Source organism: Chionomys nivalis, chromosome 15 (genome assembly GCF_950005125.1).
Source record: "Chionomys nivalis chromosome 15, mChiNiv1.1, whole genome shotgun sequence".
NCBI lineage: Eukaryota > Metazoa > Chordata > Mammalia > Rodentia > Cricetidae > Chionomys > Chionomys nivalis.
In genome coordinates this window covers 40,935,752-40,961,101 of record NC_080100.1, presented here as the reverse complement: position 1 = coordinate 40,961,101, position 25,350 = coordinate 40,935,752, and the positions used below count along the sequence as shown (strand labels likewise).

The 25,350-nt window shown below is 42.8% G+C and overlaps 1 protein-coding gene and 1 pseudogene across 2 annotated transcripts in view; one reads left to right on the top strand and one right to left on the bottom strand.

Annotated features, from left to right (window-relative positions):
• Window positions 1-625: 625 nt before the first annotated feature.
• The window catches only part of Rgs7bp (regulator of G protein signaling 7 binding protein), a 104,452-nt gene continuing 79,727 nt past the window's right edge, over window positions 626-25,350 (bottom strand). Inside the window, exons 4-6 of one of the 2 annotated variants that reach the window (XM_057789585.1) lie at window positions 21,403-21,550; window positions 17,479-17,549; window positions 626-6,078 (exon numbers count right to left, since the gene is read on the bottom strand). In XM_057789585.1, the coding sequence (XP_057645568.1) occupies window positions 5,987-6,078; window positions 17,479-17,549; window positions 21,403-21,550 (311 nt within the window). In that variant the 3' untranslated portion in view covers window positions 626-5,986. Of the gene's footprint in view, window positions 6,079-17,474; window positions 17,550-21,402; window positions 21,551-25,350 lie in introns of those variants that run through there. The other variant, XM_057789586.1, reaches the window with a different exon arrangement.
• Window positions 7,770-9,134, top strand: LOC130887271 (60S ribosomal protein L32-like; annotated as a pseudogene).

Sequence of the window (25,350 nt, the reverse complement as noted above, 5' to 3'; positions counted from 1 at the left end):
AGTGAGCCCAACACTTTGCCTTTGAAAACTTTCTTGGGGTTCATTCCTGTTGGAATTTGTAGATTTTTTTTTCTTTTTGGGTTTTTGAGACAAGGTTTCTCTGTGTAACAGCCCTTGCTTTCCTAGAACTAGCTCTTATAGACCAGGCTGGCCTTGAACTCACAGAGATTCGCTTGCCTCTGCCTCCCAAGTGTTGGGATTAAAGGTGTGCACCACCACTGCCCAGCTGGAAGTGGTAGATCTTTCTTTGGGTATGTGGGCACTTGCAGGAGTATGTGTGTGCATCCAAGCACATACTTGTACCCTTTTATTAGAAAAGGAAATGACTTAATGCTGTTTCCTTTGGTCTTCTTGTGGCTGTCAGATGAGCTGGGTTTAGAGATTGCTATTGGTGAAACAGTTCCCAAAGTCCCTTTCATGTTCCTTTCTTGATTTCACAGGATGGCTTTCTTTCTCTCCTCCTTTTCTCCCTCCCTGTCCCCTCCCTTCTCCCCCTCTTACTTTTCACCCCCACCCCTTCTCCTCTATCTTCTTATGTCACCCTGGCACTCCCTCACCACATCCCACTGCTCACAATTTGACAAGGGTGGAAAAGGGGGAGAGAAAGAAGTAATGACTCAAAATGTCTGCTTTACATATTTTTTAAACTTTTATTATTAGTTTTTATTACACAAGTAATACATGTTCATTGTAGAAAAATTAGAAAACACAGAAAAGCAAAAAGAAAAATAATCACCCATAATCCCACTACCCGTGGATAACGGCTATTAACATAGTAGTGTATGGTCTTCTAGCTTTCTTATGCATATATATACATACATAGATATATTTATATGTGATTTTCTTTTTTTACAAATATTGTATCATACTATACATACTGTATTATAACATGTTTTCCTTTAATATATATTGTCAATGCCAGTGTTTATTCCCTGAAAAAAATTATACACATACTACATGCTCTTTGTGAAAAAGTCAGAAATCACAGATATGCAGAAAGAAAATACAATTGCTCCAAATCTCACCTCCCAGAGAGAAATGTTGGCATCCTGCAGGGAAACAGTCTTTCTGATTCTGTAATGTACACACGTGTAGTCATGTTGGTAAGAGGGTAACTCTCTAGAAAGTCTCCTATTATTTCCTTTCTCTATCTGACAACAAAACCACACATTTCAATAAATACACATGGTGAGCATTCTTAACTGGTGCACGGTATCCATTGAAAGGATACACCATATTTAACCATGTAATGTAGGCATATTTACAAAACGTCCTTTCTTGTATGACTTTTAAAATAATAAATAAATGCATCTTAGCTCACTTTTTTGTTGAACACTAAATAACATAATAACATTTATTCAGTGTGTGTGTGTGTGTGTAGATTAGAGGCTAACCTGCAAGACAGTCAGTTACCTCCACCTACCATGTGAGTTCAGGGGTCTAATGTGCTTGGTGGCAAGAGTAGTCTTTCCCTGTTGAGTCTTCTTGCTGGCCCACTGTTGAACTTTTAAAAGTAGAACTTCCTTAATGTGAAATTACAGTGTGCATGAAAAATGCATAGTACCAAAATACTTTCCAGAAAGGTCAGATCAGTTTATATTCTTGTTGGCTACAAGGGAATATTTATATTTGAAATTTCCTCCTGTCCCCAGGAACTTGAATGATTTATATGCATGCCTTTCAGAGTTGCTCATATATGCAGTCTTTGTTACTAGTGTATTTGATATGTTTAATGCTATCGGTGAATCATTACAGCTTATGGTGTATTACTGCCTTGATTCTTTAGCTCTTGATTCTCCTGGAAAGTTAGATTCTTCCTCTGACTCACAAAATACTCTCATGCCATTCATTCACTATTCACTCATTCAATGCATATATTTTCATTATTTGGTGTGTTTACAGCACTATGATAGGAGGTGAGAAACAGTGTTAAACAAAATGTATGCGATTGTTACCTTTCATACTTTCAGTTTAGGGGATAGACCAACAGTCATGCAAGCAGTGCTGGGAAAAGTGCGAGTCTTGTAAACAACTGAGACCGCCCCAAGTGCTGTACAGGTCTAATCTCATTCTTGCATGAACTGAAAATACTATTTCCTCTTAATTTGGTCTATTATTTACTGTATAGAACATTTACCCTCTTTTAAAAAATAATGTCAAACCCATCCATCTTCTCTTTATCACATCTTCCTTTGGTATTACGCTGAGAAAGGCTTTTATTTCCCACATTAACGTCTCGGATACTTATAAGTCTTTTTCATGTTTATTATTTATTCATAAGTTTTAAATTTTGAATACTTATTTTATTTAGAATTTATTTTGATTAAATTATGGTCCTAATATTGCTCCCAGGAGAGGTTAACTAGTTATTCCAGACAACTTACTTAACTATCCCAACTTTTCTCAAATTTGAAGTGTATTGTACTCAGTCATTTTATGTTATTGGATGTACTGAGGATGCTGTATTTAGTTATAGCAACTTATTGTGAGGCTGATATAGTAGCACTGTTCTTCCTCATTCTACCTATAGTTACTGGAACGGTAAGCATTTTCTGTCGTGATATTCCAGAACAGAAGGAAAACAGAGATGTTGCTTCTTAGGCATGGATGTGTGAAGAAGGAACTTAGGCTGCGTGACAAATTCGTAATTCTTCCAATCCTGAGATGTTCACAGTTTGGAAGTCCTAATGGGTTTGTTGTTAATCTGGTCCATTCATAGGTTGTCTAAAATAATTGAGACGGATTTGAATACTTGCTTTGTGTCATTGTGAAGCTGGGCCTTCCATTAGGTGGCAGCATTGCCTAAATATGAACATCCTAACTTTTCACCCGCGTGAGGAGGAACCCAAAGGTTGGGCAGGCTTGAGAATTTCGCCAGCATTAGGACTCTTGCTGCATCTACAGCTTTTTTTGTACCTGAACAATGAATGTACCTGAATAGGGCAGCTCACAGTGGGTCTGCATCTAGACGCTACACATCAGGGGTCAGACACTGAAGTGATACTTTGGCCTTACGGTTACTTCATATTTCTTCGAAGGAGCCTTTAGGTCTGCCTCCAACTGATTTAGAGCCCAGGAACTTGGTTTTACACAAAACATTTGTGGAGGGGGGGTCCGGATGATGCTTACTTTTATACACGGTGATGTTCTACAGGTCCCCCCCCCCCCCCGCACACACACACAAAATGTATTCTTTACAATTTGCAGGAAAAGCTAAAATAGGTAATAAAAACTATGGTGATAAAGTGAGTGTGTGCCACACACAAAAAAGTGTCATTCTTTTCTGTTTGAAGCATGTGGGTTTGTTTGTGAGACAATAGTCAGCATTTTCTCCTACGCCAGATGGGCTGGGTGTTTCTGTAAGCTCAAAGATAACCTTCCGCAGGGAGGGAGGCAGCAGCTTTATCTCATGGAACCACACCTGCGACAGTCCATTGGCAAGGTGACAGGAGAGAGGGGCAGCTCCTACCGGATTCACTTGGCTATCTAAGGGGAGGTGGTGAATCACCCATGGCAACCAGAAGACAACATAGTTATCAGAGCTTAGATTACTAAATGTTGCTTTAGGACCTGCTATTTCATGGTTTTTTGTAAATCTCAGAGTGTGTCTATGGGAGCTATAAAACTGAGCAAAGGCTGGAGAACAGGCACTGAATAAAAGGTAAGGTGCTTGGACTATACGGAAGTCTGGCTAGGCGATTAGACATATTCCCATCTCCAGGAATAGCTACCATGGCGTTCTCAGACATGGAGGTGAGACCTGATTTTTTTTTTTAACAGTCTTCAGTTGTACAAAGGACAATTGCACAAAAGGTGTTATTATCACGTTGCGACAAAGGAGAGAGCAAACGCAAACAAACTAAAGCCGGAGCGATTTAGGTCAGGCAGCAACAGGAGCGTGCTGCACCCGCGGGCTTATCCGTTAGCAAGTCTGCATGGATTGCTAGGAACGAGGCTGAAGTGTGGGGTTCAGTCAAGTCAGAGTGTGTGACAGAACAGAGACGGGGGCTGAAAACATGCCATTTAGAAACGATAGTTCATAAATGAGATAACCTCTATCTCACTTGAAGAGACCTGTATTCTGGAGCGAATACTAGGCTTAGTCAAGATGTCGGGGCCAGGTGAGCTGGGAGCGAGTGGTTCCTTGCTTTGTCAGGAGTCTAAATAACACATTCCTTCCACTGCTTCATGAACACTCCAATTCAGAACAACTATAATTTTCTCCTGTAAGTTGTCAGAAGTATTCCTTCTAGTGAATCCACTCATATCTGTAACAATGAATGCATTAGTTAATGGCCCAGTGGAATGTAGTGTGGGGTTCCAAGAGATTAGCCCACAGCAACTGGTGGAACGGAAATGCAGACCAGTGAGAGACTTTGGAGGCCTTTTTCATCCCTGAATTCTTTCACTTTTAATACAAAAAGATAGGAAAAAATTTAAAGTACTGTACAGATTTCTTTCCAGATATTAGGTTGAATTATGTGAAACTGCCATTGTTAAATAGGTCAAAACAGTCAGATATCAGCCATTTCATAGAATTCAACCTGATACAATAATTATCCATGTTTTCCATGTTCTGTAAAATGAAAGGCTTTACACCATTTTGTTTTTAGGCCAGGATATTGATATCAGTGTCCAAATAAGTGCCTACCCAGACCCGGCTTAAAGCCACCACTTGAAGCTAGTTTGTCCCTCTCAAGGCTGGGCACCAGCACCTCCTGTCTGACTTGAAGATTGTTCAGAGAATGGAGAACAAGGCAAAAAGTGCAAAGATCCACCTTCCAACTCACGGCGAATTCTGCTTGGGGAAAGGGTCAAAGGGAGGACAGAAGAAACGAAAAGAAAATGGGATTTGTACCATATAACCAGTCCAGTGGAAGAACAGAGCCATGAGCATGGAAGCATAGTAGGTGGCTCCCCCCTTTTCTAAAATACAGTATTGCTTAGTGTGTCCTGCTCTCAAGATGCTAGACATTAAGACAAGACACAGAGTAACATTGGCAAAGCCGTATCTGCATAGTCATCTAAAATGAGACAAGCTAAGCTTAACTAAAACATTTTCTTCATTAATAATGTAAAATGTTAAAGAGTTTATGTTCTGAGCTAATCCCGGCATGCCCTAAAAGATTGAACACTATGCTGATGTGCGGACTCCATGCTTCAGGTTTCAATTCAAACAAAATGTGATAATATTCAGTTTTACATCTGAGGGTAATTGTATAGGTCACTACACCATTTCCTAACTGGATAACTTCATTTTCCAAGAAGCTTAAAAAGACACCATTGGATTAAAAGGAAATTAGTTGCCCATATGCAGTGTACGAAGATAATAGGATTATTGAGTATTTACAAAATGTATGTTTCATATATATGGTTTTGTTGCATTATAAATTATGATTTTTTTAATGTTGACACTTAGATTCTGACAGAATGGAAGACAATGTAAATGAGTGCAGGGAAAACAACACGTGAGGTGGTGTGTGTTCGGGTATAGTATTATTTCTAATGATACTCATAGATTGCGTTTTTGAACAGTTTTGCTGTTTAAAATAGATTTCTATGTTTAGAGACATCTTTCATATCTGGTAAATGGTTAACATGAGATCAGCAAGAGCTACAGATATACTATTATATGTGAAATAATTTTTCTCTGTATAATACATTTTAAAAAAACCTTTAAATAATTTAAAAATCATAATTCTTGCATCTGTCATGGCATGGTTCAGAGCAGACATGCACAATGTCAACTTTTAAAAACCCTTTTAAAAACAGGCTGCATTTTTTGAATCTGTTCTTTTTTTTTTTCCTTGACGGCAGCTGCTTTCAAGTGTAAAATTATTGAAAAGGGCAGGGAGAGGCAGATAAAAGTAAGAAGGAAGCATAAAAAAGGTGGTCAAAACCATTCTCGGCGTTTGGCTGCGTGGAGGTTTCCAGTTCTGGGGTGTTTTTCAGGTGATCTTGGCGGTGAGTTTCCAGGGGGAACCGCCTAGCTTGACACAAGACAACACAACCCGAAGAACCTTCTCTTCCGTCTTCTGACCATGGGGTAGGGAGTTAAATTCAGAAGGCTGCTGTCATCTGTGATAGGACAGAATGTACATAGGAGTAAGGCACAGACAAAAGAACCCTCTCTTTATGAAGTGGCTTTAAAAGTCCATCATCCCATCCATCACACTCTAAACTCCAGCAATGTCAATGTTTTGGACCAGAGGCTATCTCTAGCCTTGAAGGACCTCAGCAATGCTTTGTTGTTAGAGGCTATCCCCAGCACTGAAGGGACTTCAACAGTGTCCTTGGCCTTCACTCACTAGGATGCCTCTATCAGTTGGGACAACCAAAAATGTCCCCAGATCTGGCCAATTGTTCCTCTGGGATGGATACTCTAAGGCTGAGAACCACTGGTTATAATTCAATTGAAAGTGCTGGGAGACAGCCTTCCAGTTGGGAGAAGCTGCACATGCCTTAGTAGAAGCAACCCAACATCTGAGTGAGCTTAGCTTTGTAAGCTTGCCTTCTGTGACCCTCATCCATCACTCAACTGATGTGGGATTCCCCCTCTGTATACTGTGAATATGCTTTATTACCATTGGTTAATAAAGAAGCTGCTTTGGCCTATGGCAGAGCAGAATAGAGCTAGGCGGGAAAACTAAACTGAATTCAGGGAGAAAGAAGGTGGAGTCAGGCAAACGCCATGTAGCTGAAGAAGGAGAAAGACACGGAACCTTACTGGTAAGCCACAGCCTTGTGCTGATACACAGATGAGTAGAAATGGGTCAGTTTAAGATGTAAGAGATAATTAGAAATACTCCTGAACCACTGACCAAACAGTGCTGTAATTGATATAGTTTCCATGTGATTATTTGGGTCTGGGTGGCCAGGAAACGAAAGTGCAGTCTCGGTTTACATTCAGCCTCACTAAACTTTGATGTCCCTGTGTGTGAATTTGGGTTTAGTTGATGGAGGAAGGTCATTGGTTAAATAATAAAGAAACTGCTTGGCCCTCATAGGTTAGAACATAGGTGGGTGGAGTAAACACAACAGAATGCGGGGAGGAAGAGGAAGTGAGCTCAGATGCCATTTCCTCTCCTCTCTGGGGCAGACACGATGCCGCTCCTCTCCAGAGCAGACGCAATGAAGCAAGCCGCCAGGTCGGATATGCTGAATCTTTCCCGGTAAGACTGATGCTACACAGATTATTAGAGATGGGTTGATCAGGATATGAGAATTAGCCAGTAAGGGCTAGAGCTAATGGGCCAAACAGTGTTTAAAAGAATACAGTTTGTATGTTGTTATTTTGGGGCATAAGCTAGCTAGGTGACCAGGAGCTGGGGCGGCAGGAACACAGCCCACAGCTCCCCCCAACATTTAGTAGCGAATGATACTTACCTTAAGTGAAGATTATATTATGTGAAATACTCACTTAAATCAATAATTAGTAACTATTTTCCTTTATATAGGACCATTTTCTTGGTTCCATTCTATTCCCTTTGTGTCTTAGGAAGAAATTTCAGGTATTTTATGTTGTGTCTTTCCACATACATATGCACATATATATATATAGAAAGACATATATGCAAATATATACATACAATAAGACACATATGTACATAATATGCATTAGGCTAGATTGATAACTATTGATTTAACACTTTTGGGGTCAAAATTTTAGCATAATAAGAAGTAGAGGAAAAAATGAACCAGGAGGCTGGCTTGTTTTCCTGAGCTGGGCTCTTAAAACCTACTTTAGTCTAAAACAAAAGAAGTTCAGGGAGTCCTGGGAGAGCAGAATTGCAAGCATGGGTCTCAGGGGCTGGAGGACTGTGGAGTAATAGCTGGAAACCACCAGCAGGAGCAGAGCTAGTGCAAGGTCTGCATGCGACACAAAGGATCGTTGGCATCGAGGACTGTCAGGTGGCTTTTCAGAGTAGGGTTGAGGGGTTCCCCTTTCCCACTTCCAACCTTACAGGAGATTGAACCGCCACCAGAGGCATTATCCAAAGTTAGATGATGGCGTGGATACAGGGAGGAAGGTACCCCATGTTAACAGAACTGGTTTGTGGTTGAGGGTTGTTTTTCTTCATTACAGAGCCTGGATGCTTAGGATACTGTTGAGGACAAAGATAAACCCAGGCTTCCTGATCCTCGCATAAAACCGTTTTCACCCAGGTACCTGAGCACCCTCATCTTCCCTTAAGACTCTCTTGTGTGGCTTCTTCCTCGGCGCTATCTGCAAGGTGGCTGCCATCTCCTTTACGGCATCATGGCTGCCCTCCGGCCTCTTGTGAAGCCCAAGATCGTCAAAAAGAGGACCAAGAAGTTCATCCGGCACCAGTCAGACCGATATGTCAAGATTAAGCGAAACTGGCGAAAACCCAGAGGTATTGACAACAGGGTACGGAGAAGATTCAAGGGCCAGATCCTGATGCCCAACATTGGTTATGGGAGCAACAAGAAAACCAAGCACATGCTGCCTAGCGGCTTCCGGAAGTTTCTGGTCCACAATGTCAAGGAGCTGGAGGTGCTGCTGATGTGCAACAAGTCTTACTGTGCTGAGATTGCTCACAATATTTCCTCCAAGAACTGAAAAGCCATCGTGGAAAGAGCAGCACAGCTGGCCATCAGAGTCACCAATCCCAACGCCAGGCTGCGCAGCGAAGAGAATGAGTAGATGGCTTGCGTGCACGTTTTGTGTTTAAATAAAACCACAAAAACTGCAAAAAAAAAAAAAGACTCTCTTGTGTGTCAATGTGTTATACTTGTTAGCAAATGAATAGTTCCCACCCAAGCTGACAGATATCTTGGCACTGGTTTAGTTTGTGATAAATTTAGCTGTACCCTGAGAAGCATGTTTAAACCAAAGGAGAAAGTGGTCGGCCAGCTGGGCACAGCAAATGACTCTACCCCCATCCCCTTTCTAGTCTCCAGTGGCTAAAACTGCTGTAAAACTCACGTTCTTTAAATGTGGAGAAAACTAGTTTCATTTTTATCTTTTTAATTGTGAAAAATAAATTTCAAGAATCCAGGCATCAATATTTTGAGAGCTAAGATTACAGTCTCTTTCATCTATATTTAACTGTTTCAAATGCGTTAAGACCCTGGAGGAAATGCCAGGCCCACTGCATGAGCTGGGGCCTCACTGTGCAGGGAGAGATCCCAGAGGCGAATCGTATTTTTAGAAAAGAAAGGAACCATACATAAATCACCTTTTCATCAGTTCTGGGACTCTTATTTTAACTACCAAATGGTCAATGAACTTAACCTAACTGGGCTTTGAAGTGTAGCTCAGGATCTCTTTAGGTAATGGCTAGAGTTTTTGAATTTCAAGTTCACTGGCAATTCAGGGCTTTTTGGGAGCAGAGTCATCAAAAGTAGAAAGACACTTATAGACAAGAAAGATCTCTCTCTGACTTGTAAGATCTACCATTTAAATGCCTTTCTTATGAGCATCGCTTTCATCACGAAAGAACTGTCTACTGTATATTTATGAAGGGAAGTATCTATGCATGTTCTGTTGCCACAGGCTGTGTCTTGCTCTTTTTTTTAATGTTAAAAGCACAGAGGTGTCATACACAGATATGAGATTTTCACCAAGACTGTCTCACTTACCCATTACCGTAAACAAAAACTTCTTTCTATAGAAGAGCCTTTTATGGTATTGTAATTCTTCTCATGCAACCTTCTTTGTAGGTATGTGAGTATGTATGTGTGTGGGCACACATACACATATACAGAGTATCTATGCTGCACAGGTATGTGTGCACACATATACAGAGTATCTATGTTGCACTGGATGTGTGTGCACACATATACAGAGTATCTATGCTGCACAATGTGTGCGCACACATATACAGAGTATCTATGCTGCACAGGTATGTGTGCACACACATATACAGAGTATCTATGTTGCACTGGATGTGTGCGCACACATATACAGAGTATCTATGCTGCACAATGTGTGCGCACACATATACAGAGTATCTATGCTGCACAGGTATGTGTGCACACATATACAGAGTATCTATGCTGCACAGGTATGTGTGCACACATATACAGAGTATCTATGCTGCACTGATGTGTGCGCACACATATACAGAGTATGCTGCACAGGTATGTGTGCACACATATACAGAGTATCTATATTGCACTGGATGTGTGCGCACACATATACAGAGTATCTATGCTGCACAATGTGTGCGCACACATATACAGAGTATCTATTCTGCACAGGTATGTGTGCACACATATACAGAGTATCTATTCTGCACAGGTATGCGTGCACACATATACAGTGTATCTATGCTGCACAGGTATGTGTGCACACACATATACAGAGTATCTATGCTGCACAATGTGTGTGCACACATATACAGAGTATCTATGCTGCACAATGTGTGTGCACACATATACAGAGTATCTATGCTGCACAGGTATGTGTGCACACATATACAGAATATCTATGCTGCACAGGTATGTGTGCACACATATACAGAATATCTATGCTGCACTGATGTGTGCGCACACATATACAGAGTATCTATGCTGCACAATGTGTGCGCACCGGCTGATGCTTCACTTACAAGTGGACACAGTCTTAAGATGGATGGGAAATGCTGACATTCAGCAAAGGTCCTGCTACCTATTAAGGATGATGACTGGCTTGGGTCTGTCTCTGATGTGTGTTGTCACACCTTTGCCTAGCCTAGAGCTTGTCTGATCATTGCCTAGGGCAGAGGAGAAATAAGAGCTTGAAAATCCTTGGCACAAATCCAGAACAGCTTTCTACAGCATAGGAAGGCTACACCTTTATTGAGTTCTACAATTCATTGAGCTGCAAAGGTTCCTCGAACCCTCTGACACTAACTCAGCTCCAGGTAGGCATGTCTCGCCACGTGGACTAAAATCCTGTCTCTGAAGTTTGAAGGGCTGCTGAAAGAATGTGAGCAAACTGGAATATTTCCTGTCTCATTTTAAAATCATTGGGCAAATCCAGTTGAACTTGTTAGGAAATTGTTGGATTTTACTGTAAACACATGTTTGGATGAGGTGTATTAAGGATTCTATTAGTTATTTTTTTTCCCAAAGTGCACAATTTCACGAAATCACAACTAAAGATAGATTGAAAAAAAAAAAAGTGGGGAAGAAAATGAAGGAAGAAAAAACTAGGAGAAAGTGAATGAAAAGATAGCCTAGGAATTCTAATCATCAGTAAGTTCAAGAATCCTTGACTCTCTTAAGAAACAGGAATGCTCTTTCTCCATTATTTGATTTCCTTTTGCTAATATTTGTTACACAGATGGCATTTTGAGAAAAAAAAGAAGGACATAAAACTGAGAAATTTTAAAATTATAATCTGAGTTTAAAGCTGTGTTCTCAGACATAATTAAGAGAAATGGTCAGATGGTAACTGTAGCAGTCTTCGTACAAACTCTTCTATTCATATATATGTGTATATATATATATATATATATATATATATACACACACACACACACACATAAATATATATAGAGAACACATTTTAGAGGACTCAGTGACTCTCAAACAACTCATGTATTAATACCATCTGAGCTCTTTGAATGCACAGATTGACTTCACCCTGCTTGTTTCTAGAACAGTGTGTCTGGTGTGGAGACAGAAAAGCAGATTTTCTTACAAGTTCCTAAAGCTACTGATTGTAGTAGTACTTTCTCATTGGAACCACCAGCCCCTAAATAATGAGACTTATTATTAATTATGAAAGCTTGGCCTTAGTTAAGCTTGTCCCATTAGCTCTTATAACTCAAATTAACCTGTTTCTATTAATCTACATTCTGCCACATGGCTTTTCACCTGCCCTCATTCTGTATTCTGACCCCCTCTGTGTCTTGCTGGCCTCTCTCACATGCCTAGATTTTTCCTGAGTTTCTTTCTTTCCCACCTAACCTCCTCCTGCCTAACTATTGGCCATTCAACTCTTTATTAAACCAACCAGAAGGTTTTGGCAAAGACACATCTTCACAGTACACAAAAAGATTATCCTACAGCAACAGATATCGCAAGTCATAAGAGCGGACCTTGAGAGCTACTAAATTAACAGAAGTCCTACTAAGTACAAGGCTTTATATGCTGCTTAATTTCATTGTCAATTTGATGGGATGTGGAATTATCAGGAAAACAAATTTCCAGATGTGTCATTAGTTTTGGTGGGAAGATCTGCTCTGCAGGTAGACAGTAGTCAGCCATGAGGTCCTGGACTGAATCAGAAAGAGAGGAACATCATATTCACTGCTCTCCTTTCTAGGAAAACAATTTGACCAGCAGCTTGTGATGCTTCAACATTACCTGAATATTCCCCGCTTCCTCTAACTTCCCTGCTTTCACAAGTGCTTTCCTTCTCCCAAAGTCTGCCCTGCTGTCACACTGCTTTGCCATGACAGACTGTATCCCCTGGATCTGTAAGCCAGAAAGAGCCCTTCTTCCCTTAAGTTATTTTGGTCAGGTGTTTTTAGTATAACAATGAGTTAAGTAACTAAAACACCCTGTGATGAGCAGTGAGGATAACACCAACTTGGGGTTTAAAAGAAACATGGACTCTGGCCTTAAGGAACTTTTCTTGTTTCTCACTGTGAAAGCATGAGAAAGACCCAAATACAGTGTCAAGAGAATTTCCAAGAAGAGGGCACAAAGGTGTTATTTCCATTTTGAGCACCTTTTGTGGAAGATCCATGTAAGCCTTGGCAACCATTCTTGGCCACAAGGAATGAGAAGAACTTGAGTATTTGTTCAAGGGGGTAGGCATTATGAATGAAGGACATAGTATAAAACACTGATACCGAGGCAACATGGCAGCCTCGTTCAGGTTCAAATAAACAGTCTAGTCAGAGTGGACTGAAAGTTTTATGAAGGAGGGGATAGTACAAACAAAACCTACTTAAAATGACCTACCTAGGCCCATGGCCTCCTACTTCTCCATCTTTACATATGCTTCCCTTCCCCCACATCCTTTCCTCTTTGGTTGATGGGTAATCCCCCCTTTGAGATTAGCTTTAGGTGCTTACTATTTGCATTTTCTGATTGCCCCATGCCTTCCTTCCTGTTCTCATCACTTCTATAAACTATTGCCTGGGTAGATTAACTGCCTCAAATCCCATCTTCTTACTATGCTAAAAAACAACTGTTTATGAAAATCTTCATCTATTCATCCTTGCTGTCCCAGCACTGTAACCCCTCTCATTGGATAACTCCGCAACCAGGTGTCCCTGTCTCAAATTCCAAGTTAACTGCTTTTACCAGCACCATCAGTGACTACCTTTATGCCAAATCCTTCAGATTTGGCAGTTTTTATCCAGCCCAATCATCCTGCATCATTAGCCCTTCCTCTCTTGCAAATTTCTTCCATTCATTTTGCAGTGTTCTTTTGATTCTCTTCCTAGGATCCCTGTGTGAACTGCTCTTCCTCCCTTCAAGACTTACATTTTTGAACCCCAGAGCAGTCTTCTGGCCAATTTCTCGTTGACAGCTGTAGCTGTCTGTAGGGCTCCAAGGACCACTGTTCTGAAGATCCTCACATCTGTTTCCAGTTTTCCTGGATCATGTCTTCCCTCAGCACTACTAACCCGTGAACATTACCGTTCCCTCCGTGTCCAAAACTGTGGTCATGTTCTGCCTTGAGGGCTCTGGCTTCCTTCTCTCCACTTAATGACCAACGCCATCCTTCACTCTGCTATCCAAGACTGAACCCGGATTCATCCATGACTCCGCTTTCTTCCTTATGAGTCATATCTGGCCTCTCCAATCTTCCTGCTTAGTCCTCTGACATTACATAAAATCTGAAGCATGTCTCTTCTGAAATACTCCCCTCCTATCTAACTGAATCCCGTTCTAGAGCAGATTCAGTTCCTATGGATTCTAGTGCATGCTGTCAACAACTGAGTTCCACGCATGAGTAAAGTTACCAACGCATCCCACAGCCCGACCTCATTAAAGTCAGAACTGCAGCAAAGGTGAAACTGTCTTTCAGGTTTAATCTATTTCGGCTGATCTGTTTTATAACAGCAGACGTTTCGAAGAGGTTTGCCCTTCACTTCCCAGTCTCCTTCGAGCCTTTGTCAGTAACCTTGCGGGCTCCCCACAGGTGGTTCCATTTGTAATCCATTTGACACAGCAAGCTGATCATAATTAATGAAGCTCCCTGCAGCCCTGCCAATGAGCCAGAATAGAGGACAGGAGGGGCACTAGAGCAGGGAAAGGAACAGCAGGCCTAGAGCCAGGAGACCTAGACATTGACTGCAGCCGGCCCTGGGGGTGCCACAGAACAAGGGTGGGCCACTCTCCTTCTGGGTACTTGTGTCTCCAAGCTCAGGCTAGAAGGACACCGACAGAGAAGGCAAGGTATGAGATGAAGCTGCCTCAGGGATGATTGACAGCCCTGCCCTTGGTCACTCTTCCTTTCTTCCCCACGGAAAACCAACTTCAAGTGAGCATTTGTTGAGTAGGGAGTTGGGGAGATGTAACCAAGTCTTGACATGAACTCAGGACCACTTCTAAGGGGGGAACTAGAGTCTGAGCTGCAGGGGTTCGCATGACCAGCAGTCCGGGCACAGAAAGCCAGGAGTGACATTCCCCTCCCTTTTCTGTTTCCAACACACATGCAAATGGAATAAAAACAGAAAGGAAATAAGCCAGAAAAGAGACAGATGGCTCGCTATAATGGTTTCCAACCAGTTAGAACCAGCTTTGGAGAGCAAGGTTGTACACGAAAGAACTGGAATAATGTCCCCCCATGTCGCTCCATTCCTGCACACCTTAGCTAAGACCTGCCAGACCCACAGGTGGCCAGTATGGGGAGCCTCTGTGGTCATCTCAGTCTCTGCAGTCAGAGGGAAGAATCTGGATGATTTCTGAAAGGAACTGAGTGGCATTGCCATATGTGCCTGTCAGAAAATGTCTCGAGAGACTGGTTATCCCCCCCTCAGGGCCTGTCTGGCCTCTTCCTCCGATTCTCACACCCCTCTGCCCACTGACAGCATGCTGTGAGTGGGGGCCAACTTGCTAAGTGTTTACATTTCTTTACAGAAGGTGATGCCTGGATTCCCAAAAGCCCTTTGCCTCAGCTATTCTTTTTATTGTTGGAATATGAACCACTTACTGCATAAACCCTTGTATTTTCATTTTCCAGTTGAATTCATGATTTAAGGCCTGGTATTATTTACTTGGGCCATTATTCCCTTTTATGCTTTCAACAGCAGTACCAACACTTATTGCTGTTGCTCTTTTATTTTACAAACACATTTAAAAGTTCAATAATTTTTCTGTTCATAGAATATAAAAATATTTATTTATAGTCTACCTCCTATGATTTTAAAAATTACCTAATAAAAATGAAATTTCAGTCTTTCTGTCAACACACGGTTCCGAAATGGCTGTATGGAGTAGCGCCAGTTGTGGAAGGAAGGCTTAAAATGGGTTCACTTAAAATATAGACTTCATGGAATTCACAAAATTCAAACCGGCACCGTGGGAAGTTACCCGGCTGGGAAGCTGCATGTGTGGTTCAGTAAGAGCCAGGGTAGAGGCCACAGGGGAGATTGCCAAACCTATTGATCCTAACATGTGCTACAAATGCGAATTCCCAGAGGCCCACTCTCTGGCCTGGAGCTCAAGACGGATTTGACAAAGACATGACCCCTGGTGTCTGTAGGCTGAGTTCTACTTGCTGCTGGCTTGGAGTTCTGAGCAAGTCTGGTGGCCAAGCTGGTAAATGATGAGAACGGTTTCCGCAAACACAACAGCGAAGTGTCCCTGTGCTTTGACCGCTCGAAAGATTGACGATAGGCAGGCGGTCTGCCGCCTCTTTAATCCTCCAGCCACTGTCTGAAGGCTTCCCCCAACCAGGGACAAGAACTCTGAAATTTCCAGATGTCAAACAGCTTGCTCTAGGCCACACGGTTGGACAACGACAGAGCCAGAATCTGAACTCAAGACCAGCTTTCATTGAAGCCCTTCAGCCGGAACCCACACTCACTTCTCAGCAGCTTTGTGTGAAATCCTGTTCCTGCACGTCTGCTGTCTTCAGTACTCTGAGGCATACTGACTGGCTCTGAGGGTGGGGGTGGGGGGTGGTTGGCCTCATGAACTGGCTCTTGGGGCTCACTTGGAATGGCCTGCCCCCTCTTCTGACCCAGGCCTCCAGAGCAGTGCCGCCTAAGCTGCTTCTCAGCCGCTGTCTGGTGAGCTCTCCCATCTCCACCTCTCCACCTTCTGCTGAGATGCTCTCTGAGCCAAGAGGCTCTTCAGCCCTGCTGCCAAGTCCTCCTCCTCCCCTCCTCTTCACTCAGCTTCACTTGTTCCCGGCAAACAGTGCACTGTCCTCCCTCCTGAACAGGCTTTGTTCGGGGTAAACAGGAGGAGTTTCTTTCTTGCCTCTAAAGAGCCTTTCCCGGTTCTCTGGGTACCACTTTCTGATGCTAATGTTTCGCTTGTGGCTGCTCTGGCTAAGGATGCTTCATGCAAAGCACATAGTATTTCCTTTTTTTTTTTTTTTTTTTTTTTTTTTTGAGACAGGGTTTCTCTGTGGCTTTGGAGCCTGTCCTGGAACTAGCTCTTGTAGACCATTATTATTTACTTCTGTGTGCATCTCCAGTTCTAGAGTCCTGTAAAGCTGGGTGAAGATTTAACAAACATTTTTTGTTTGTACCAGGTGGTATTCCTAACTGTGTGCGAGGCTCCAAGGATCCATCAGTTACCACAATCAGGACCATGTCTCATTCTGGTGAGCATCCCTTTCTGCGTCTGTGTCAGGCTGTATTCTCTTGCAGAGCTCTGGAGATGGGCTTCCTGAGTTCAAGTCTGCATCCCAGTAATTCTACTATAATTTATATGACGCTGAAAAAACTGACTAATCCCCATGGCCTAGTTCCCTGTAGATTAGGAAAACTATAACAGACCCCCCCAAATCATTATTAGATTTAAATAGGGGACTGGCTATATAGTTCATGGTAGATGACTTGCCTAGCATGCAAGGTCCTTGCTTTGATCCGTAATAAGGGAGAAAAAAATTATGTAAGACAACATAGCAGATGCATATGAAGTACACAGGATAGTGGCACACTGTGTATTCCTAACATATATTAATTTTTTAGATTATTATTTTTATATAATTGAACATGTAAATGAAGGGATATTCCTCCACTAGTTTATCAGCTTTGTGCAGGCAAGAGACATGTTCTTAGTCCTATCGTGGAGGCACACCCAGTGTGGAGGTGCTTTCTATGGTGCAAGACAGGTCTGGCAGGGACGTGGGCATCCTATTTCAGGTGAGTGTATCTCTCTACTTCCGTCACCAAGACTGTCACCTCATCATGTCATCTCTAAGGAAGAGAAATGTTCCAGACCTTCCTCTCTTGGTGGGAAGCACTTGCATTACCTTGCTAAGAAGCAGGTTCCAAGTTCAGCGTGCTAAAGACAATCGCTGGCTCAAAGAAACGTCCCAGAACTCACCTTGATTTTTCAGCGGTAAAGGCATGGTTTCCCTGAGTTTGCTGAGGAGGTTTTTCATTTCTCGCATGTCTCTGTAAAGGCGATAAAAAAAGACAGAAAAAATCAGCTGTGCATTTCCCAGATGAAGCCTCAAGCAGTGTGTGCAGGAAGAATGCAGGTTGGGACTCTACATGGAATCTTACCAGTTCCAGCTTCTCATTGACACAAATTCAATTTACTTTGCTTTTACAAGAAAGAAAAATCTGAGAGGAGTGGGCTCTGGAAGAAAGGCAGTTTCTTGCCAAATGTTTCCCTCAGGAGGGATTCTGCTCCAGCCCTCAGCAGCGCTGCCTTTGGTCCGACCTGGCTGAATTCAGTGGAGAGCCTTTCGATGGAGGACAGGACTATGGATCTACAGAGAGAGGCCAAGGACACACAATTGGAACAGTGGGCCCCTGGGGGAGTCAGGCTTGGGACACATCACTGAGACTTAGGGCCAGATGGCTGTGCTTCTGTGCGGATTCCTTGCTGTCTGCTTGCCATGAACTGAGCTGAGTGTCAGAAGAGCAACACATTATTATTACTATCCTTACTATGTTGTTGTTATTGTTGTGTGGCACTGGGCATCACCTCCCCCCCTGGGGGGAGAGTTTGTGAATGCCAGGGAGTCTCTCTATCAATGAACTACATACACAGCCCTTGTTTCTTTGAGGAGGGCTTTGAATTTCTGGCTCTCCTGCTTCAGCCTCCCGAGTGCTGGGATGGGCTTATACCACCAGGTTTGACAAGGGATACATTTTGAGACCTCCAGAGAAGACCTCTTCATAGTAGAGATGTTGGAAGAGAGAGGCCATCAGGGACCACTGAAGTCAATTCCCAGGATCCATATGTTAGAGGAAGAAAACTGATTCCTATAACCTGTCCTTTGGCCTGCATGTGTGCAGTGTAGCACACACGCACACGAGCACACACACACACACTCACAAACTTGTCTTCCTGACCTCACATGTATAGTGTAGTACGCACAAAAACATGTTCGCACACCTAAATACACATAAAGAAATAAATAGATAGGTAAACACATTTCTTTAAAAATGTTGCGGGGGAAGGGAATTCTAAAGTTGAGCTAAAGTTGGTTGTACAAACCCGTACTTACGCATGGGACAGAGGCAGAAGGATCAAAAGTTAACACTTTGTTGAACAGAAACAGAGGAGGAGTGAATTGGGGGCAATGCAAAAGGGAGGTGGAGGAGGGAATAGAAGAGGGGAGGGAGGGGAAACTGTGGTTGGGTTGTAAAAGAAATAAGTAAATAAATTAAAAACCAAACAAGCAAAATCTGAAGGGAGTTCAAGTCTCAGGCAGCACTGACTAGAGAAGGAAAAGAGAGCGGCCTGGTGCGTGGATAGAAAGACCCCGGTAACATTTAGAACGGCATCCAAGGCTGTGAGGCTGATGGAGAGTCAGGGGCACAGCGTGCAGATGAAGCAGAAAGAAGAAGAGGCACAGGGATGCAGGGCCGCACTCAGAAGCGCTTCCATGGAAGATCTCCAGACATGTTCAGTGGGAGGGGAAGCACTAGCATGCACCACAAGGACAAAGTTTCATCATCCCCTTTCACTGGATGATCCCTGTGTCTCCCCTGCACCCAAGAAGAGAACCTGATTGGGCTGACTTCCAGAGTGGGCAGTTGCCAAGGACTTTTAAAGAGCTCTTCTGGTGGGTTAAATGCCAGCCCACCAAGCGCTGGGCAGAGAGAAAGGGAACATTAAAGAAGCTCATCTCTGCTTGGGTTTCTTACTACCTGCTTCTCTCAGACTTGCCTCTCTTGACCAAAATCTGGACTTACATTCTAGCCAACAGCAAACACTTGATGCTATCCTACTCGATATTTACTGACAGTCTTCCTTCCTTCCTTCCTTCCTTCCTTCCTTCCTTCCTTCCTCCCTCCCTCCCTCCCTCCCTCCCTCCCTCCCTCCCTCCCTCCTTCTTTTCTTTTTTCTTTTTTTTGGTTTTTCAAGACAGGGTTTTTCTATATAGCCCTGGCTATCCTGGAACTTGTTCTTGTAGACCAGGCTGGCTTCAAGCTCACAGTTCACAGAGATCCACCTGCCTCTGCCTCCGGAGTACTGGGACTAAAAGCGTGTGCCACCATGCCTGGCAGTATCTTAAAGCGTGAGGTGTGGATCTAACTGCTATTTGAGGTGTATGAAAAGGAAAGGCTTTGCAGATGGCTTCTGCCCTGGCCATGACATTCTGACAGATGTGTTTTCTTTCTCTGGGAACAGATCAAATAATGTTCTATTTATTTCTATAAAATAATTTATTCCTACAAATTAAGATACATGATTCTTTCATCATTTGTTCACACGTCTATAAAATTGAGACAAACAAGTTTTATTGTATGAATGCTCAGATATCGAAGTACATACAAGTTATATTAATAGCACACAATTACCACATGCTCCAGTTTCCTATAAACACAGAAATTTGGTAATTAGCTTTAGAATTATATTACAACCTGAAAGTAGAACCACAAAGGCTATAAATGCCATTGTGTGTTCCATTTCTAAAAATAAAAAAAAAATAAAATGTTCATTATCTTGTCAGTGAGTCATACACTCAGAGGAACACGGAGTAGAATTCCCCCAAGTTCATTCAGTCTCTTTGTACCAGCTCTGGGAACATTCATAGCAAAGGGCAAAGGCATTCGTGGGAAGGCTACACAAGGCTTCACAGAACAGCACTTTCAACGTGTTGACGGGGTGGGTCCTCGTCCTTTTATCACTGTTTCCTCAATAAAAAGGATCACCTTAGAATTTTTCCTTCCTGGAGAAAGTTCCTCTCTAGTGGTAAACCGTGTAGGTCAATGCGTTAGCTCATTCTGGCAACTAAGTGGTATCACACCATTAGGTGTATTCCAGGAGAGGAAATGGGGGCTGTAAAAACCTGTGAATTGGCCAAAATGCTAAGTAGGACATTCCCAACATCCCAAATCTAAGAATCTATTAGAAATGTCTTTGGTTAATTTAGATTCTCTTCCCTCAGATAGAAGGATGACTTAGGAACTAGCCATTGGGTGAGTGAGTCTGTCCTTTTCTCTTCTAGGAAGTATGCTGTTTCTTTTCCCTTCTTTTTCTCTGCTCTTTTTTGAGACAGCACCTCCCAAGTCCTGGGATTGCAGCCCTGCAATCCTCCTTTGTTTCCATTTACAATGGAGATGTGCTGTGCTGGATGGAAGTAGGCAAGGACCTAGGAGCCCGAAACTGCTGTAGATACTGCTACTCTCTCCCTATAGGGTATGGACCACTTACTTACTGTGATTTGAGCATAAAATGGTCCCAAAGATTTATGTGTTGAAGGCTTGGTCCCCAGCTGGAGGACCTGTTAAGAGGTGGTTAGACCACAAGGGCTCTGACCTAATTGGCAGGTTAGTGCATTGGTGGATAAATTATTTGACATTATTATTGGGAGGTAGGGCAAATCAGAAGGTGGGGCCCAGTTGGAGGAAGTAGGTCATGTGTCACCAGGGGTACGCCTTTGAAGGTCGCAACTTGCCTCGGGCCCCTTCTGCTTTCTCTCTGCTTCCAGATTGTCACAGGTGAGTAGTGTCTTCTGTGAGAGGCTCCCCTGTATTGTCTCAGGCTTAAATGTAAGGGATCCAGCTACTCCTAGGCTATATCCTCTGAAATCAAGAGCCAGGACAAATCTTTCACCTTTGAGCTGTTTTCTCAGTGATTTTTGTCACGGAGATGCAAACCCTACTAACAAGTTCCTGCTAGCGTAGCTGCTCTGTTAGACCATAGTAAGCCCTGTTTCTCACGAAACAGGAAGCCCTGTACTCTCAGTGGCCCTGACTGACACGGACTGGAGGACGGTAGGTGTTTGTCCTGGGGTATCACAGACTGGAGGAAGGCTGGCTTCTGTCCGGGGTATGGCCCACTTACCGTTCAGTGTTCTCGATGTCCGTGGAAACCTGCCAGGACTGCTGCTGGCCGTCTAGAGGGGACAGGGAGGAGTCTTCCAGGGCAGGTGGTTCAGCGTTCTCATCAGTTTTGCTCTCCAAACTCTTCGCTCCCCCACTAGCTTCCTTTCCTAAGGAAAAGGTATTCGATAAGGAAAGGGAGTAAGAAATCAGCAATGCAGTTTCTCTCCTCAGCATGTCATTGCAAAGACTGGTTATGCTTTGAGTGGAGTGCCTCGTTAACCCTAATGTCTCTCTGAGTTATAAAGTGTGCACATGCGTGTGTGTGTGTTGTGTATGCATGTTTGTGTGTGTATTGTATGTGCATGTTTGTATGTGTGCGTCTGTGTGTATTGTGTATGCATGTTTGTGTGTGTATTGTATGTGCATGTTTGTATGTGTGCGTCTGTGTGTATTGTGTATGCATGTTTGTGTGTGCGCGTGTATTTGTGTGTGTATTGTGTATGCATGTTTAAGTGTGTGTATTGTATACATATGTTTGTGTGTATGTGTGTGTATTGTGTATGCATGTTTGTGTATATGTTTGTGTGTGTATATAGTAGGCTCTTACAACAATCTGGAATGATAGTCGAGATCAACATTACCTAAAAGTCAAAACAAAATTTAGGGCCCTACCTTTGATGAAGAGTTGCTTTGTAACCTGGCAAGAGTGACTTAGATTTCCTTCTTGGGAGCAGGGATTTAGCCTGTGAACACAGACAGGCTGGATTTTTGGTCTTAGAGTCAGGAGTGAGTCATGGGGTCAGGATCAGGTGACGCTCATCAGGGAGTGTGGGAGACCCTTGCTGTTCACTCTGATCCCAGACACTGGCTTTCTCAGGCTGCTGCTGAGCATGGACTAGCAGTCCAATTCCTTGGCTCTCCAGTCTCCATGAACACAGCAGTCTACATGAAGGAACCCAAACCTACGATGCAGTAAAACTGTGTTGACACACTAACAACTCACCAGCTGAGATGTTGTGCCAGGGGCCTCCTCATCCTGAGCTGCTGTCCACAGCAAGGCACAAGACTTGTGTTTACTGTTCCTGGCCTCAAATACATAAACTCCCGAACAACTCTAAAAATTGGGTCAACCACAAGGTGCCATGAAACTGGACAGAGGATCACAGTCCTTGGTCTAGGTACATACTACGTCACAATCTCCCCTATTTTACTTTGAAGATGTTTATAGTCACAGAACCATGAAAATGGTCAGAGAACCAGGCTTCAACCTTCTCCAGCTTCATTATTTATTTATTTGCTCCTTCATTCCCTATAAATATTTTTTGATTGTCAGCTAAATACCAAACACTAGGTTTGGTGTGAGAAATAGCAATCGAAGAAAGACTGGTTCTCCCCTCCTCCTGCTTTTTCTCCTCCTCTCTGTCCTTCAGATCGTCTCTCCCCTCCCTTCTTCCTCCCTCTCTTCTCCTTTAGACAAGATCTTGTTGTATAGTCGTGGATGTACTGACACTATATAGCCCAGACTGGCCTCAAACTCACGGCAATCCTCTGACCTCGGTTTGCTGAGCGCTAAGACTACAGGCACGAGCCATCAGTAAATAGTAGCAGGAACTATACAAAGAATTGCAAGCTGCTATCCAACATTAGGTAGTTTGGAGAAAAGGTATCTCTTCTGTTTTATTCTCTTTTCCTTAATTTTATTTTTTAGTATGTAGATATAATTCTAGAGAAATTTAAATTGTTGGCCATCATTAAAAATGGATGCTATAGAAGTTTCACTTACTTCCTTTTAACTCAGTCTTACCAATCCTTTAAAAACAACAGCAACGAAAAATCCCTCAAATATGTGAAGAGACTGGCTGCCGTGGGAAAAATCTAGTGTTCCTAGGAACTGGTGACATCTCGGTTTGTCTCTTCTGTCCCCGAAGTTAGCAACAGAAGGAGGAAGGCGGGAGCTGTGCACCCTTCCTCAAAGCACAGCAGAAACTTGGAGCACTCAGTCAGAGCATGAAGACAAGTTATCCAATGGGAAGTCTGGGTCCTCGGCAGTGCGCTTTGTGCACAGGGACCCCAGGGCTGTTGCTTGCCTGAGGAATTGTTTTTTTTTTCAATCTTATGGCATGCTGCTGGGTGGAAATTAATTAAGCACATAATTTAGCACTATATCATTTCACAGTCGGAGGGCAATGACCTCTTAGAGCCATTTGTGTTTGCCTCCTGGCCCAAAGGCAGGTGTCCATTTGCTGGCCACCTCTGGACAGAATTCATCTGGGGACTTGAACCTGAGCTGGGTGATTTGGGAGAGGGCCAAGGAGGACTCCTGGGGAAAGCCCTCAGCTTTTTAAACTTTGAAGGCTAGATAACATGAAGGCATGTACGGGATGTACCTTTGACTGAAAATTTCCGAGAGGATCTGTGGAAAATGGTTCTTAGCCTCTGTGTGCCTCAAAATACATATCCTTCCCGGCCCTTCCGCCATGCTTGCACCTGCGTTCTGTTGGCTGTGCACAGAAATCTGTGCTCACACGAAGCTTCTCTGAGAACTTGGATGGCATTGTTCTCTCATCTTCCATTTATATCCAGAGATGCTTTTGTACGTGGTCTATTTATGGATCTCTGAAAAGTTTTAGTCTATAATCTTTCAACTTTTGAATCCTAAAATGGCTCCTAAATGCGTCTTTCTGTAAACTCTTTTTTATGTGAACTTTTCTTGGCATTTGATTAGGATTCACCCTTTATTTTGAAAAATTGCATATAATTTGGTATCTAAAGTTACATGGGAATTTTAACCTATATTTTGTGATCAATCCTTTAAATATAGGTTGCAGGCCTTACTTCACACAGTGCTAAGGACTTTGGTATCTAGGATATTATGGATGGAAGATGGCTCAGTGGGTAAGAGACTCTGCTGTGTCCTACCTATGCAGACCTGCATGCAAATCCCCCACGCCTGGGCATACACAGGCATGGTTGCACACAGCTGTCACCCCTGCTCTAGGAAGAAGAGATAGGAAGATCCTGGGAGTGCCGTAAACAGCGAGCTTCATATTCTGTGTCACGTGAATAAAGTAGACAGCAACACAGGAAGGTGCTCAACACCCTTCCTGGTTTCTGAATATGAAGGCTTGCACTATCAAACCGTGTGTATACACATGCATGAAACACATACACACCCAACATACAAAAAAACAGAGAAAAAAGAATAAGGATGTTATATTTTGTTACCCCCAAAATGATCATAATAATTCTAAATAATTCTAAAACTTTGGTTGAATACAATTAATAAAATTCGATACAGACAATATGATTAATATCTAGTCTGTGTTCAAACTTGTCCATTTGTTCCAATAGTGTCCTCTTTGGCTTTATTTCTGAGTGGAGAAACCCAATTTAAAGACTATGTACAGCATTTGCGTCTCGTGTTTCCCTGCATTCATTACATTTAACGCAGCCCTCTTGCTTTTTATCTCATGAATACTTCCACTCAAGAGGAGTCCACAGGAGTTAATTTATAGAACACCTTTCTTCCTATCCAGATGATTCCCCATGTCTAAGCGTATAGTAAATATCTTCAGCAAGAATGTCACAGAAGCCTTACTGGGTCCTCGGTTCATCACACCGGAAAATGCATATGTCCTTTGATGTACTGTTAATGATGCTAATTTGACTAAGATTTGCAACTTTTATTATTGCAGTCACTACTTTCTCTTTGTTGCATAAACGATTAGGTGATTAATTGAGATAGCACAATAGTTTTAATTAAAGTATTTCCGGGGCTAGGGCACAGTGGGTAAAGTACTTGTCATTCAAGGGTGAGGATGGGAGTTTGGATCACCCTAGGACCCACGTGAAGATGGGTGCATGTGGTGACTGTAATCTCCGTCCAGGGGGGTGGTGTCGATGCGGGATGCCAGTGACAAGATGCTTAGCCAGACCAGCCCATCCAATCGCTCAGGTCCAGGTTCAG